The sequence below is a fragment of the Nelumbo lutea genome, chromosome 3 (genome assembly GCF_056320005.1).
Source record: "Nelumbo lutea isolate HS-2025 chromosome 3, American lotus-T2T, whole genome shotgun sequence".
NCBI lineage: Eukaryota > Viridiplantae > Streptophyta > Magnoliopsida > Proteales > Nelumbonaceae > Nelumbo > Nelumbo lutea.
The window spans coordinates 113,422,001-113,438,178 of record NC_142686.1 but is presented as its reverse complement, the minus strand read 5'-3'; the positions used below and the strand labels follow the sequence as shown (position 1 = coordinate 113,438,178).

General features: G+C 35.1%; 1 protein-coding gene across 1 annotated transcript in view; it reads right to left on the bottom strand.

The window, feature by feature from the left end:
* The window catches only part of LOC148867741 (Carbohydrate-binding-like fold), a 37,730-nt gene extending 21,806 nt beyond the window's left edge, over positions 1-15,924 (bottom strand). Inside the window, exons 1-14 of the mRNA XM_088977114.1 lie at positions 15,441-15,924; positions 15,128-15,193; positions 14,103-14,189; positions 11,476-11,532; positions 11,324-11,388; positions 11,047-11,216; positions 10,692-10,753; positions 10,469-10,552; positions 8,370-8,529; positions 6,001-6,116; positions 4,279-4,407; positions 707-778; positions 460-555; positions 271-348 (exon numbers count right to left, since the gene is read on the bottom strand). Of these exons, the coding sequence (XP_088833240.1) occupies positions 271-348; positions 460-555; positions 707-778; positions 4,279-4,407; positions 6,001-6,116; positions 8,370-8,529; positions 10,469-10,552; positions 10,692-10,753; positions 11,047-11,216; positions 11,324-11,388; positions 11,476-11,532; positions 14,103-14,189; positions 15,128-15,193; positions 15,441-15,542 (1,344 nt within the window). The 5' untranslated portion in view covers positions 15,543-15,924. The remainder of the gene's footprint in view (positions 1-270; positions 349-459; positions 556-706; positions 779-4,278; positions 4,408-6,000; positions 6,117-8,369; positions 8,530-10,468; positions 10,553-10,691; positions 10,754-11,046; positions 11,217-11,323; positions 11,389-11,475; positions 11,533-14,102; positions 14,190-15,127; positions 15,194-15,440) is intronic.
* Positions 15,925-16,178: the final 254 nt, after the last annotated feature.

The following is a 16,178-nucleotide window of genomic DNA, read 5'->3' as shown; positions in this document are numbered from 1 at the left end:
CCCATGTCTAGGTCCTCTTTGACTTGATGACATGGAGAGTTATATCCCATTCCCCACATCCATGTCCGTGTCTATACCCATATCTGGGTATAATAAAAAGCCCCAGGTTTGAAAATTACCAATCAACTAAAAAACACAGAGAATAAACCAAGTTATAACTCTAATAAGATGCTGACAAGTTAAAGGAGGTACAATCATGGATTCATAAGTACCTAAATCAAGCCCAATTTAAAACTAATTTCATAACACTGCTGCCATTGGCTAACATACCTGAAAGCAAAATCTCCCATTTTCATCAACTTGTTTTACTTGAGGTTTGACATTTTCTGGTCCATGTGTCAATGCTACCTGGAATTCAATTACAAGTATGTTATTTAACTAAAAATGAGCTTCATGATCAGTGCATATAAATAACTAGTTGAGTTGCATCTGTTGACATAAAGGATGCACTAACATCACCTTAGTCTTGTAGCCTGCACTAACCATCCGAACAACACCACAAATATCATAATAGACTGCTTTAATGTTTTCAACTGAAGCCATGTTAGGCAGAACCTAAGATTTCAAAAAAGGGATGTGAAAAAAACAGCTACAGAAAAACTAAGATGTAAAAACTATGAATAAACAATGTTTCTTTCTTAATTCTCAGAAGATGAGGCAACTTTAGCATCTTAAAACTGCAACTGAATTCCATTAATATATTTACCAAGAAATTCTCCAAATTATTGAACTTGTAATGGTGCTTCTCAGCTACTATTTTGTATCGTTTGGATGTAACCTGCATATATTCAAAACTCAGAAAAGATTACATATAATCAAAATAAGGGATATTATGACAACACTTTCCCAGCCATCACAATTTGAAACAACTAAAGATGTAAATACCATTCCTTTGCTTTTTTTTCTCAAAGAGAAGGCAACAGAATTTCATTAATAGAAAAACAAGTACATGAGATGATGCACAATAGAAGCAAAGCAAACAACAAGAGAACTCAAGCATTACACAAGCAAGGATCTCTCACTATACATAATCTCCCTATGAACTACTAGCCTTAGCTAACTTATCTGCCAAAGTGTTTAATTCCCAAGGGATCAAGGTAATAATTTTTTTTGAAGAATGGATCAAGGTAATAATTGCATTCATATTAACAAAAAAAAAGGTAATAATTGCATTCGTGGCAGCCAAAATATCTCTTGCCTTAGCCAGATAGTGAGACATCCTGCAAGGGCCACCCTCTGCCTCTCCTGACCAAGTGATGATGAATTCCTGTATTTTGGGCAGGAGGCAAAGTATTTTTGTATTTTGGAACAGTAACTTCATTAATGAGTTTTCTAAAATAGAAACATAAACCCCTAGTATAGGGTGTTGAACCAATACAAGTTGAACTACAAAGCTGCCCAAAACATATTCTTCCTAACTACCCCCTGTTCTACTAAAGTATCTGCTAGCCCATTAGCTGATCTTCTTGTCCACTTAAAGCAAGCATCCACCTCCCTTGTTAAACTGTATATTTCTCTTATCAACTATCTATGCATCCAGGTTCCCAAACATCCTTATTGCACCCATCCAATTACCAATTTAGAATCTCCTTCTATTTCAATTTGGTGTAGCCCCAACTGTTTGGTGAATCTTACCCCTTGAAGCAAAGCCATGACCTCCGGTCTCAAAGAATCTCCCACTCCTATATACATAGCAATTATTCTGCCTTCTCCATCTCTGAATACACCTTGAAGCAAAGCCATGACCTCCGGTCTCAAAGAATCTCCCACTCCTATATACATAGCAATTATTCTGCCTTCTCCATCTCTGAATACACCTTGAAGCAAAGCCATGACCTCCGGTCTCAAAGAATCTCCCGCTCCTATATAGATAGCAATTATTCTGCCTTCTCCATCTCTGAATACACCCCCTATACCCGAAGGACCTGGATTACCTATAGAGAGACCATCAAAGTTCATCTTCATTCTTTGTTGTGTTGGCAGAGACCAAACTTCCTGTACTACTGGCTTGAAAGAAGAAGTACCTGCCACAGCACCCCAATTCCGGTATATATATATCAGCTAAGACATCTTTAAACAGATCCAGTGTTTTCAACCAGTGAATAACCTTAACCATACACCTATTATTTCCTCCTTGGATCTAAACTAATTCTTAAAAATCCTATTGTTTCTTCCCTCCCAAACTGACCAAAGCATAGCTGCTCTTGTAGCTCTCCACATGACCCTTCCATGCTTCTTCGATTGCCTAAAAAAATTTGGGTCAAAGAGGCCCACCACATAGAGCTATCAACCCCTGGGGATTTAGATCTATCCATTGAGAAAACAGCATTTTTTACTTCTTGGACCTCAGAAGGCTTTTCCAAAGATTCCAGCATTTCTCTATTCCCCACCCTCCAACCCAAACCATCTAAACTTTCCCTTGGTCTTCCTAGGGTATGCTTGTCTAGTCATAGTTTATTTCAAATTAAAAATTTAGAGTCATTGCCGAAGTCATTTGAGACTTGTTTAATTTTCTGAGTCGAAATTCACCAACAACAGAATTGCAATTTACTTTTCTTGACCAACCATATAGTGTCTATTTACAAATATCTAAGTGTAAAAATATGGCTAATGAATGAATTGAGTTATTCTAATTTCTAGGTTCTTTCTTTCTCTTCCACTGGAAGTTTTCTAGCCAGCTCTATAGTCATAGAAGACCTCATGAAACAACATCTATTCAACATCCCTAAGAACAAATATTGATCAAGGTATATACATTCGATTCAACATCAGGATCGTTCTTTTATCATATTAATGGATACACCCATTCAATTCTCTTCTTCTTCTGACATCAACCTTAACAGTTTATGCAAAAAATTCTGAAGAGAAGAATGCCCACTATTCATAAATATTCCTGCTGAACAGCACCATACATGTGTTTGTATACTTTTTTTTGTTGATAACAGAGGAACTTTGTATTGATTGTGGTAAAGGAATGCTATGTACAATATAAGAGAGTCTCCCTTGTTAGCCTAACCTACACTATCTAATCCCATTTCTTACATATGCTCTGCTTCTATGAGTTGTTTTCACCATTGACCCCCTGAAACAAGTATTACCCATGTACCCGTTGTTTAGCAAGAAATCTTTTTTGATCGGTTTACTTAGCAAGAAATCTGCCAAGAGGCTTGCTGATCTAAGTACCCACTTAATAGATACAACAATTTCCCTTGCTAGATGTTTGACTTCCCTCAAAATATGCCTGTGCTGCCAGGTTCATTGTCTATCCACCTTTAACCACCCAACTAGAGTCCTGGAATTTCCTTCTACCACCACATTTCTCATGTAAATATGTAATCTTTACCCAATCTCAACCCTTGAAGAATCTCTAGCATCTCATCCCTTGTGGAGTCACTGAATAAAACAGGACCTGAATAATTAGCAACATCTCTCTGATAGTTTCTATATACTCCTCCAATTCCACTCCTTTTGAATAATGATTCTAGAGGAGGATGAAGAAGACACAATCAGCCACAATTTGAGCAATGTATTTGTATACTGCATATTAAACTAAAGTGATACCATTCTTAATTAGCACCAATTAGAAATTTCAAGAGTCAAGAAAAATTGCATAACAACAGCATAAAGTGGTATCATTTTTAATACAATTTTACCTTAACTTTTCACGGGAGGGAGAGAGAGAGAGAGAGCAATAACAACAATAACAACATAAAATGCTCTGGGCACATAGTTAGCATTTAGTTGCATGAAATCAATGAGCTAGTATGCTTAGAAAACTGATAAAAAAAAACCATTAGCAAGGGTCTCCATTATTTTTGTTAATAAAAACTTAAATTTTACGAATGCAGCATGAGTTCCATTTGCTCTACTACTATTATATAGTAGGAAAAGGGAAAACATTTAAACATCTTCAGCTTAAACTCACAAAACCAAATCAGCTTTCCTCCTTATTCCATGCACCAAAGATGCCAAACTTACAAAGCAGAATGTTATCAAACCAATCAAAGAAAGAAGCAGGATGTTATCACGTGCATACGAATATGACCAACAATATTAAATGCTCCCCATTTTATTCAAACCACTCCAATAAACAGATTTAAAAAGAAAATAAAGGGAAGAGGGGAACAATGACATGAAAGAAACAAAAGCTCTCATTGTAAAACAATAGAAAAAGCTGCTCTAAAACCAACTAGTGGAGGAATGGGCTCATAGGATATCAAGGATAATTGTAAGCCATTTGCTTTCATCTTGTCGGTTCCTGTTTGCATGCATTCTTACCTGGTCAAGCTTGTAATATCCTTGTTTATCTGTGATAGACCTTTCCTGACCATCAACTATTATTTTAACATCATCAACTCCAACACCATTTCCATCAATTACCCGGCCCCCAATAGAAAATCCAGTGACCTGCACAAAATCATAAGGATATATGATGATGCTATGATGCTACAAATAATGTTAACGGAAATCCAAAAACATATGCAGTAATTGGTAATTGGACTTGATATTTTGTTGCCTGCTTCTCTTTTTCCCTTTTTTTCTTTTCTTTTTTATTTCTTTATTTTTCTTTTTCTTTTTTCTTTTTTTTTTTGACTAAAAAGTTTTGTATTAAAGGAAAAGGAAAAAAAATGTGATCTTCAGACTTCATTTTTTACTGAACAAGATTAAATCAATTCTCTCATCTGGTAAAAGGATTTACATTAATCATCTTCACAAATGCTGCTTAGACGTCCAAAAATTGTTAAGGAACATAGTTTTTTATTGGAGACAGTAAGTTTCAATCAAAGATTAATAAAGATAGTGCAAGAGACAAGCACCCAAATTAAGGAGTGTTGTCCCCACAGACTGCCGCTTACAAAACAGCCTAGAAGGGTTCCCCATGGCTGACTGACCCTTCTTTGGAACTGTCAACCAAACCATTGGATGATATGATCTTCTAATCCATCTAAAAGTTACACCACTCTCTCATGGCTTGTCTATGGGTCCAAATTCCAAGATTCAAGGATAAAAGTATCGGTATCGAGTACCGTATCAAACAACTTGGATATGGAAGCAGATGTGATACTGATGTGAATGCGGATGCGGGTACGGGTACGGTTACGGGTATGGATATGGATGCGGATGCAGATGTGGATACGCTTTGGAAACGCATGGATACGAACAAAAAAAAATGGAAGCACTTAGATACGGTGGAGAAACACATACAAATTCCATAAATATATTAATAACACTAAATTTAAAATCAAATAGTCACAAATAATGTATAAATACAGAGGAAATGTACATTTTAATGGTATATTCGTATATATGATAAAATATATTACAATTAATATAGCAGGATGCATAAATATCACACTACTTTATTGATAATGCATCAATCAAGAGTCCAAGACACATAACATATGCACATATTATATTTTAATTATTATATCAATTATTTTCTATTTTACTATTTTTAATTTTTTACATTAACAAAAAAGTCAATTAAATATTGAATTCTCAAATGTAAACTAGAATATCAATTAATAATTTATAAAAAATATAATTTCAATTTAAAATATATCAAATCGGTTAAAATTTCTAAGATATAATATGCAAATTTTTAATTACTAATATAATTATTACATTATTGACAGTTTTGTTTCTATAGTTTTATCTAAAATTAAAAATCATTTTTTGGTATAAATGTTTATTAGTAGAGTTAATAGATTCTATTTAATATTATACACAACTAAGACTAAAAAACCATTCCTCACAACTGCATCTTTGGAATTGTGAATATGAGAAATGTAAATGAATATCCCATTTATTACCACTGTATTTTGGGCCTGAACAAACCCACAATACACAATTAAGTAATTGGAGATGCATATTTTCATAGGAAGGCTTCATAAAAAGAGAATATTCTCAATTTCATATAAAAATGGAACATGTTTAGTCAAGGGAGAAAACAAGAAGATCCAAATTCTAACTATGCAAAGCTACAAATAGTCCTTCTACCTGAAATTTTTGAGGGACTGTAATATGATGATGCCCAACAGACACCAACATTGCAGGAGGCGAAACATCAAAAACTGTATTCTCACCCTTGTAGTAAGGTACAAGCTCATAAACCCCTGTAAGGATGCTACAGAAACTGAGACTTGTTTCATATAAGAGGCAATTACATTTGTCAGGACAAATAAAGATGGCAGTTCCATATGCAGTCAAACATAACATACAAAACAAAGAATAAACAAATATAGCTTCCAACATGATCTCTAGTCAGACATCTCAGACATGTTTCACACTTGTATGTTGACATTAATGGGGTGTACGGCATTCATGTTCGAGGTATGTGGCTATAGATCATGTTGCAAGCTGTGTTGATAGCAGATCCGAACTCCTAATATTGTACTGACAACTTATCATTGTTGAGAAATTAGTTTTGACTTCCAATAACCTTTGTTGTGCATGGGGTTCTACTGAATTTTACCCAGATACTCCTGTGGATCTTTTCATCCAGTTAATAGGTAACATAACATAGAAGAAGCAGATGGATGTCTTATAGTAGTAAATGTGTGAGAATTGTTTAAAATGAAGATTGCTGCCAAATGTCATTCAATAGGTAAGTTTCTCTTGTGACATGGTCAATCTACTTCATTTTTGTCAATCCCCCAGGCAGATCAGCAACCAAAACCAATCTTTAATAATTCACTTAAAGAGTAGTTAGATGTTACGATTTACAGTATATGGGAGATATGCCCTGCATCCATAATGGTAGACCAGGTCCTCCTATCTACCCCAAGCATATTCTCAATTTCACTCTAAAATGAGTCTCCTATGAGACTGAGCCCCAAAGCAGTTGGTTTTTCCTTGCCTTGTTAAAGCATCAGCTACACTGTTGGTTGATTTTTTAACCAATTGATGGCTGAGTGCCATTTCTCCAGATAATTGTCGTAATTTCCTCGTGAACTTTCTGCATATCCAGGAACCTGTCTAGTGTTCTTTAATCACCTCACAACCACCTTGGAATCTCCTTCCACAACTAAATTCTTGTAGAAGTAATTTAGCTATTCTCGGCTAGTAATTCAGTCCTTATAGAGTTTCCATATCCTATAGAACTTAAATATATGGCCATCATGTTACCTTGGTTGTTCCTAAAGGTTCCCTCCCCCCCATACCTGACTCTCCAAGATTATCTAGACTGCATTCATTAAAATTCATTCTGATGCTGTCATGAAAACATAGGATCCATTCCAAGTATAATTGTATAGCATATTCCTTGCCAAACAAAATCATATCATACTTTGTCAAATCTGATAAATGTCATAAGCAGAGTAGTGAGCAAGCACAGCTATAGACTTCACCCTATGTTGTGCAACTTTTATAGAGATAATTCTCAAATAAGAGCTTCTTTGGTGCAGTGATTATCTTGAAAAAATCTAATATTTCTTTATTTTTTATTGCTAGCAAAAAATTCTTTGAACACAACCTCCTTCCCCAGCTCGAAAAATTGTAATGTTTCTTTCTACCCTAACTTTCCAATTCACCACAACCCTAGTGCATCTCCATATTACCATTCCTCTCCTCTTGGATAGAGAGAAAAGGTAGCTCTTGAAGAGGTCAACAAAGTCCAAAGCCACTGGGGGGTCAAACTGCATCTAAAATGGAAAAAGAAAAAGTTCCAAATACCTTTATATTCATAGCTAATTTGGACCTCCCAAAACCAATTGAGTAATATTTTTGCCATGTATTTTTATATAACATTATTAGAAATATACGTTAGCAAGTGCTGCACTCATCCAAAAGGTTTGAACATCAGCTATTTTTACTTGATTTTACCATGAAAAGATAATACCAAAATCTGATCCAGATCCAAAATACATCCAATTAATCAGATTCAAAATGAACTCAGATAGTGACAGATAGTAAAAAATGCATAGTCAGGTTGAATTTGAATATATCTAAATCTGATACAAACTCAACCTATTTACAGCTCTACTCTAACTCACCCAAACCTATCTAATAAAACTCAGTTGCCTCTGATCCTTCAATGTTGATTCCGATTATTAGCCTATGCTAGTCAGATATTCTAGAGGAAAAGTAGGTATAGAATGTTTATGGTTGTTAAGTGAACTTCAGAAGATGATGATGGCTCCAACATTGTTAAATTAAACTGTTGAAATAAAGTAACTGTCATCTTATCTAAAACTATATATAGCATCTCTTGCACATGTTCACAAAATTCATACAGGGCTATCAATGGACAAATAGCTGGAAGAGATCAACAAAAATGCAAAAATGCATATACAAGGACAAAAAATAAATAAAAGCACTCTATATACAAAGAAGAGAAAAATGAGAGATCACGCTGGCAAGAGTTTTACCACAAGGCATTGAATTAAATATAAATTTTCCATCTGCATCAGATATGGCATGGCAGAGAGCCTTTCTTTGCCAGGGGGCATTACCAGATCCATGAGGACAATTCACACTTTGTACATCATCTGAGTATAAATAAATGTGGACTCCCAAGATAGGATTTCCCTGCCAACAAAACATGATATCATTAGGTTTATCAAGAGAAACCTACACTTGCACAAGGCCAGACCATCTTATCAAAAAATGTCGCTATTCCTAGTGTTAACTGATTTGTCCATTTCTAATTATATACTTCCTAGTCTGTCACTCATACATCTCAGCATCCTAATGACTCCCAACACTATTGCATATAACATTACAAGTCTTATAGCCATCTTACGAAGCTTGCTTTTTTTATCTCTCATATACATTATTTAACAAAACACATTATGTGCACTTCTCAATTTTAACCAATCCTTCATTAAGAATGACAAAGTGAAGGTAAGGGAACCAGTTACTTTGGATGTATCATAATCATCATTCTTAATTGCAACCCCCCAGGTGGATCAGGAACAATGATCAAAAAGATTTTATTATTAATATATAATCTAGCAGTGATTTAAAATTTAAAGGAACATCTAGGCACACAGGCAAGGTGCATTTTAGGGTATGCACAACCAAGGACTTTAGGAGCCCAGCTGCTGACTGGGGAGATCTAACTTTCTTTGTACTCTTGGTTTTGGGCTTTAGTGGAAAGGCCCTTTGTAATTTGTATGCTGTTTCATCAATAAAAGTTACCTTACCTTTTTTCAAAAAAATAAAAGGTTCCAGGTGGAGTATTTTCAAAAAGTGTGTGCCTGGTGTGCCTTGCGCTTCAGCCCAGGCATGCGCCTTTTGAAAATCTATGCATTTTTCTGTTTTTTTTCTTGTGTGTGTTTATCAGCTGGGCAAGGGGCTCCGCCCCCAGCCCCCAACCAAGCCCCTTGAGGCAAGGACAAACTAGTCCATATTGGGGTCTTAAATTCTTAATCCCTATAAAGAAGAAAGGTTTTATAACTTTAAGTGTCTTTTAAAAATATCTTTTATAAGGATGAATGAATGACCAACATTAGCAAATATGGGGTTTTATAACTTTAACAATGCATATAAAATGTAGAATTGTAGACAACATGTTTTTTTATAAACAAATAATGATTTAATTAATAAAAGAAGGAAGTATACATTCACCATAAGAGGAGGCACAAGATGTTACCTCCCCTTAGAGATGAGAACATAACCATATTAACATGTTAGTTTTCACATTAATTGCAATTAACCCAGAATTAACTTGATCAATTTACTTTCAGCACAACATCAAACCCCAGAATCATGAAGGTTTTTTGGCCCCTAGAATTTTTTTTTGTAATTATAATACACATGAAGATATTGGCCAGATGGTTAGATCCTTGTTTTCAGCCACAAATAACCAGGATTCAAGTCTCACCATTCACATTTTACTCAAAATATACATGTGTCAACCATAATCATCATCATCATTTTTTATCAATAATATCATCATCACCATCCATGCCCTATTTTGTAATTATAATACACATGAAGATATTGGCCAGATGGTTAAATCCTTGTTTTCAGCCACAAATAACCAGGATTCAAGTCTCACCATTCACATTTTACTCAAAATATACATGTATCAACCATAATCATCATCATTGTTTTTTATCAATAATATCATCATCACCATCCATGCCCTATGGCCCCTATCTCAACCACATGGGGTCGGCTACATGAATCCTGTTTTGCCAATCTGTTCTATTTAAAGCCATATCCACTGTCATGAGTTCAAATCCTACCCTTCTCACTTTAAGTTTCCCGTGATTTACTAACCCGGGCGGGTTGTTGAATCCGGCTGGGTCATTAAAACCCAGCTAGTTTTGAACACTTCTACTGAGGATATAAAAACCAGAATAGTTTCCAGTTCCCAAGTTTTTAATGGTCTGACCATCCAGTCCGGTTCAAGTCTTACAACATTGCCTAGAACCTCCAACAACAAACCCAGATGCCAAAGAAACATAAAAATACGTAATTTCTATACAACAAGAAGTTTTTGATAGAAATATAGAATTACCTGAGCAACAACAAACCCATGAATATCGTATCCAGGGACAAAGAAGATGTCATCTATTATGCCATTTCCAAAACCCAATTCCACCTGGCAACATTCTTTTAAGTAATCAGTGATATGCAGATGTAGGCATTATTAAAGAGAATCAGATCAAATACTTAAAAAATAAGAAAGTAAGGCAAGAAAGAAATTATAATATATATATATATATACATATATATCCAACCTCTGAAGAACCTCTAACTTCAACATCAAAATCTGAATGTGAAGCACTTAGCTTGTATTTTCCTGCATCCACATATTTCCAGAGTCAAAAGAGCACCAAAATCCTAAAAATATATGTTAATATTGTCAGGAAAATCTCAACCCAAAAACCAAACACTAAAAGTAACAACTGTTTCACATTCTAAATGTGTATCAATCTTATATAATGTGCATGGCAACAGCATACCATGCAAAAGTTAAACAAACTGTTAAGATAAGAATTCCTTTTAACCCAATTTATCAAAAAAAAAAGAATTCTCAGGTTGACAAAAATTTTATCAGCCATCCAACAGGACAAAACTATGAGAACTTCCAACCTGGAACAATGTTTCTGAATGAGTAACTTCCTACTGAAGATGTCAAAACAGAAGAAATGAGATCCCCCTGGGGTGACAAAAGATCAACTTTCACATTAGAAGGCCCTCCATCTTTCAAAGAACAGCTCTCTCCACCAACTGCTCCCATAATTCTTCCAGATATTGTGAACCTACAATATATAATTTAATTGGAGCTAAACATAGTATGACAGACATAAACAGAATATAATTCCCACATATACAAAACCAAATAATGACATAAACAGATAAGCCAAACCCTGTGAATCGAAAATTAATATCTGCATTTGCATTGCAGCCATTTCGATCAATAATAACAGGAACCTGCAAGTAAAATCATGTTCCATACTTGAGGGCAAGCAATTTACAGTTAAAATATGCACAAATGGTCAAGAGAACAAACTTGTTTACCTGATCTGGATCCCATGACCATCCTTCAGGTCCCTTGACTTTGATGACAAAAGAGCCCTGTCGAAAATAGTTATCATAAGAATGACAATTATGAAAATACTAATGAGTGTTAATCAAAATTCAAGTAGTTTGGCAGTGTTTATAAAGTCTTTTGAAAAAATAAGCAACAAAAATAAAGATGCACATAATTTGTTTTATAATTGGGAAAAAAAAAGACAAGGATGGGACTTAAAGATCATAATTCATAATAGATCATAATAAAGTTGTAGTATGCATGGATCACTTTTTTTCTCTTCTGAGGAGCGTTCAGAACAGTGATTGAAAAGGTGTGCCTAGGCACTCAAGCGAGGCACATTTTAAGGCATGGGCCTCACCCAGTCCCTAGGCGCAGCACTTTCAAAAGGTACATGCCTGGTGCACCTATGAGTATGCCTGGTTCGCCTTGCGCTTCAGCCAACGTGTGCACCTTGCATCCGAGAACCCCCTATTTCCTAATGTTGTTCATTCATTCATCTTAATAAAATGTCTTCTTAAAAGGCAATTAAAATTGTAAAATCATTTTATCTTGTAAAGGGATCAAGAATTTAAGACCCTAACATGGACTTGTTTGGGCTTGCCTCGAGGAGCTTGGTACAAACACGACTCATAGAATAAGGAATGCAAGATGTTGTACATCACATTAGCTATTTAAGTAATGCAACTGAGGAAATAAAAAGATTATGGATTTTGCATGCTTGAAAATGTTTCCCATGTTTGGTTTTATTTTTAAATTTTCATTTGAATACGCTTTACATGCTATATTTATGTAATTTAATTTTAGATAATAGGTTTTTTATAACTTAAGTTCATATTCTTTATTAATATTATGTTTAATATTTTTTTGCATTTTTTTTCTAATTTTTTGGCAATCGTTTGAAATTTTTTGGACTTTTTTGTATTTATGTGCCTTGCTTCAAAAAGGCGCACACCTCACCTAGCACCTCAGGCACAATTTGCCCCTTGCATTTTTTTTTTTTGCACCTTGCACTTTTAAAACACTGGTTCAGAAAACTCAGAACACCATGTAATAATCCATCAGAAGATAATGCCTCCTTTCAGAAATGCTGTTACATCAATATTATGAACACAAAGAATATCCACTGCCCAAAGCAGCAAGTTCGAGCAGGCTCTTCTACTTTACCACTTCTATATGTCTGAGAAGCTACTGTAAATAGTGCAGGATTGTGATGCACAACATATAAGCCCCTGCCATGGTCCTTGGAAAGTAATCAAAGTCAGTTGACAGATGGATGACGCACAATCTCCATCTCTCAATGAAATGATAAGAGTTGTGTGGAGTGGTCCACCTACAACTACTGTTTCTTGGTCATTGTTAATCCACATTAAACTACACCATCACCTAAGATTTCCAGGAATTATGTAGATGTGACATGAATAGAAGAAAATAAGGATATTTCTCAAGTATGAAGATACTTTTGATGGATAGAATGGTTGTATCAATTAAAAGAAAATACATAGCCACCTAACAATAATAGGCAGCTTTAGCTCATATTTTAAGCTACTTAACTTTTTCAATAATTATAATCTGTCAACTTCAATGAAGATTCTAATATTAAAAATAACTCCACAATATATCATTTATATTAGTACATATTTTTGTTGTTTTTTTTATGAATAAAACATATTTTTGTTGTTTAAAAACCAATATCTAGTGGGCTATGAGACTCATGCATAACATAAGCATTGTTAGATGCACTCCTAAATAATTCAGGCCCACAAGACTGCAAGACTCTGAGGGGGAGAGAGAGAGAGAGAGAGAGAAGTACATACAAGTGATGATCAGATAAAAGCACTCACTATTAGATTACCCATGCAACCGCTCATGTTTATCACTCATTCGCTTGAAAACTGGAAAAGTCTACAATACCATTTTTTTATTTTTTTTATCTAATAACTGATAATCATGGTGGGACTCGTACAAACTAGCACTCCAAACATATGCGTCCTCTCCAAAATTCCTAGCCGGATAAACCAGTGGGAAGTTTCACATCATTAAATCACCAAACCCCATATCCCATCATGGCAATAAGCCAATAACTAAAGGTATAACCGTATAAGTAATCAGGAAAAGCATTATCAATTTTGGGATCTTGAAGATATGAACAATGATTGTTGCCATTTAAGCAATATCAATTTCAGAGTTGTTAGTAGGGTGTTTTGTTGTCCTTTTATTGGATTATGCAGATGTTGTTTGGGCTACAAGACTCTTCCTGTTTTTGCTTTTTTAATAATTTGTTAATTACTTATCAAAAAAGAAATTTAAGCATACCTTCTATCAAACTCAAAGATAAGATAATATCTGATATAACATTTTCATAAACCAATAAGGGAAAATACTACCAATATGCATCATCATCATTGTTATTATAAGTGGCGTCTACAAAGATATGAAAATAGGTATTTATGAAAGCTTAATAATGAAAGCCTAGAACTTATCACTTTGGGTGGCATACATAACATACATAGATATGCATGCCTGCCAAGCATAAATGCCCATGAAGATGTTTAATTATAAGCAGCATTTAATGCAATAAGAGATTTATATTTTGAGAAATGGGAAACAGTACCTTGTCATATACTGGGATAAAGTAGTAACCATTTGGAGCACACTGTGTCCTGTCCTTCACTAATCCATCCACCGTGCGAAGCTCTACCTGTAATGTGAAAAGGTAATGTCAGGCATACGAGTGATGAGAAACAAAGATAGTAACATTATATCTTTGTACTCAGGTCCTGCGGATGTGGGAGACTCTTTAAGGGATGAATTACTTGATTCTGTACAAGGACTCCAGCTTGCAAATCAGCTAGGCATAGAGCATCTGATTATTGAAGGGGATTCCCAGGTGGTAGTGGGTTGGCTGAAGGATCCGGACACTGTGACTTGGGGTTTTAGAGATCTTCTCAAAAAGGTTAAATGGTTAACAAGGAATATGACAATCAGAGTTCAATGGGTAGGCAGATTAGCAAACTCATTGGCTGATTCACTTGCAAAACAAGGGGTTCTCAGGGATACTTTATTTTGGGCTTCAGTGTAATTTCTTTTGTACTTATAATTCTGTAACTAGCTTTAAAGGAAAGGTCGCATCTCGTGCCTTTCCCCGGGTTGCATGTAACTCTTATTTGCTGGTTTAATAAAATTTCACTCATTTATCAAAAAAAAATGTAAAAAGGCAATGTCAACACTGAATTAGTATACATTGATCAAGATTAGCTTCCAGAACGGCAAATATAAATTGCAACTCCAAACAGTTTGTAAGTAAAGATTCTCTTCCTGGAAATGTCAATAATGTCATTATCTATGACAAAGTTGGTTTTTAATTTGAGACAATTGGTTTTTAAGACTTCAAAACCACACCACAACATACTTCAATCACGGTTATGCTTCTCTAGTGTTATTGATCAATAAACTTGGAGGCTCTCATAGAAAGAAAAATATGTATACCTCCTTCAAACAATCAAACATGTATAAGTATTTAAGCAAGCATAATAAATCCGGAGATAAAATATACTGAAATGTTAAATCTCAGATTACTTGTAGATCAATATACAATGTGTTACGCGCAAAATACATCATACAAGTGTAAAAACATACCGTGATATGTGAATAATCCAATTTCGCATCAGTAGGTTTTCTCGACTTTATCAAAGACGAACTTGCCTGCAACATGAAAACTTTCTTATTATCTATTACTTACTAGCGGAAATTTAAATCATAGCATCTGTTGTATACTAATACAACAAAGAAAATTAGCAGGCGAATCACATCAACAAGTTCTGATCTGGCGATTGAGAAGATAGGAATGAACAGGAAATGAGGTCGATAAAGATTGTAAGACAGATCAAAGCAGCTGAAGTTAAGAAACTTTTAACTGACATAGACAAGAGGGGATAATAAAGGAACTAACCTCGACAAATCCACCGCAGCCATGGATCGAATCTGCAGCAGTTGAAGTTACATGTATTGCAATTAACAAGAAAATGAGAACGTCTCTAAGCACCATTTTCATTTATCCCGGAGTTTGGATGGAGAGAGAGAAGTGATCAACAGCTTCACATGAAAATGAAGGAGAATTCCGTCTCTCTATGCTCTCACACTCTCTCTACTGTCTGAAGGAACAAGGGTTTGTTTATATGTAACCCACCGTGATTCATGAATACTGGTGCATTAGCTTTTAAAGTCCCAAGATCTAGCGCAACCAAACCCCAGTGGCCCCGCCGAACGCAGACTAATCAAAATCGGCTCGGATCCACCTCTATCTGAGTCAAATTAGGAGTTCGCCCACGGATAGATCGCATTCGGTTCGGATAGAGATGTTCCCAATGCACGGTTGGGATGTGCTGTGGGACGCTCTCTGATCTATACGGAAATCCAACGCCACCAAGTTCGAGGTAATTTATTTATATAGACGCTTATATATACCTGTTGACCTTTCATCCAATAATAAAACATAATGACAAAAGCGTCTTTAAAAAATATCTCTTGTTTTTTTTTTATCAAATTGGGCACTCCGATGCTTAAATAAAAGATGAGAGTATTGATAATAAAGAGCTTGAAAGAACAATAGAGAGTAAACATGGTGTGGTCCTTTTATAAACTTCGAGGTATGAATTTCATGTATGAGATATCCGAGAGTGACGAGTCT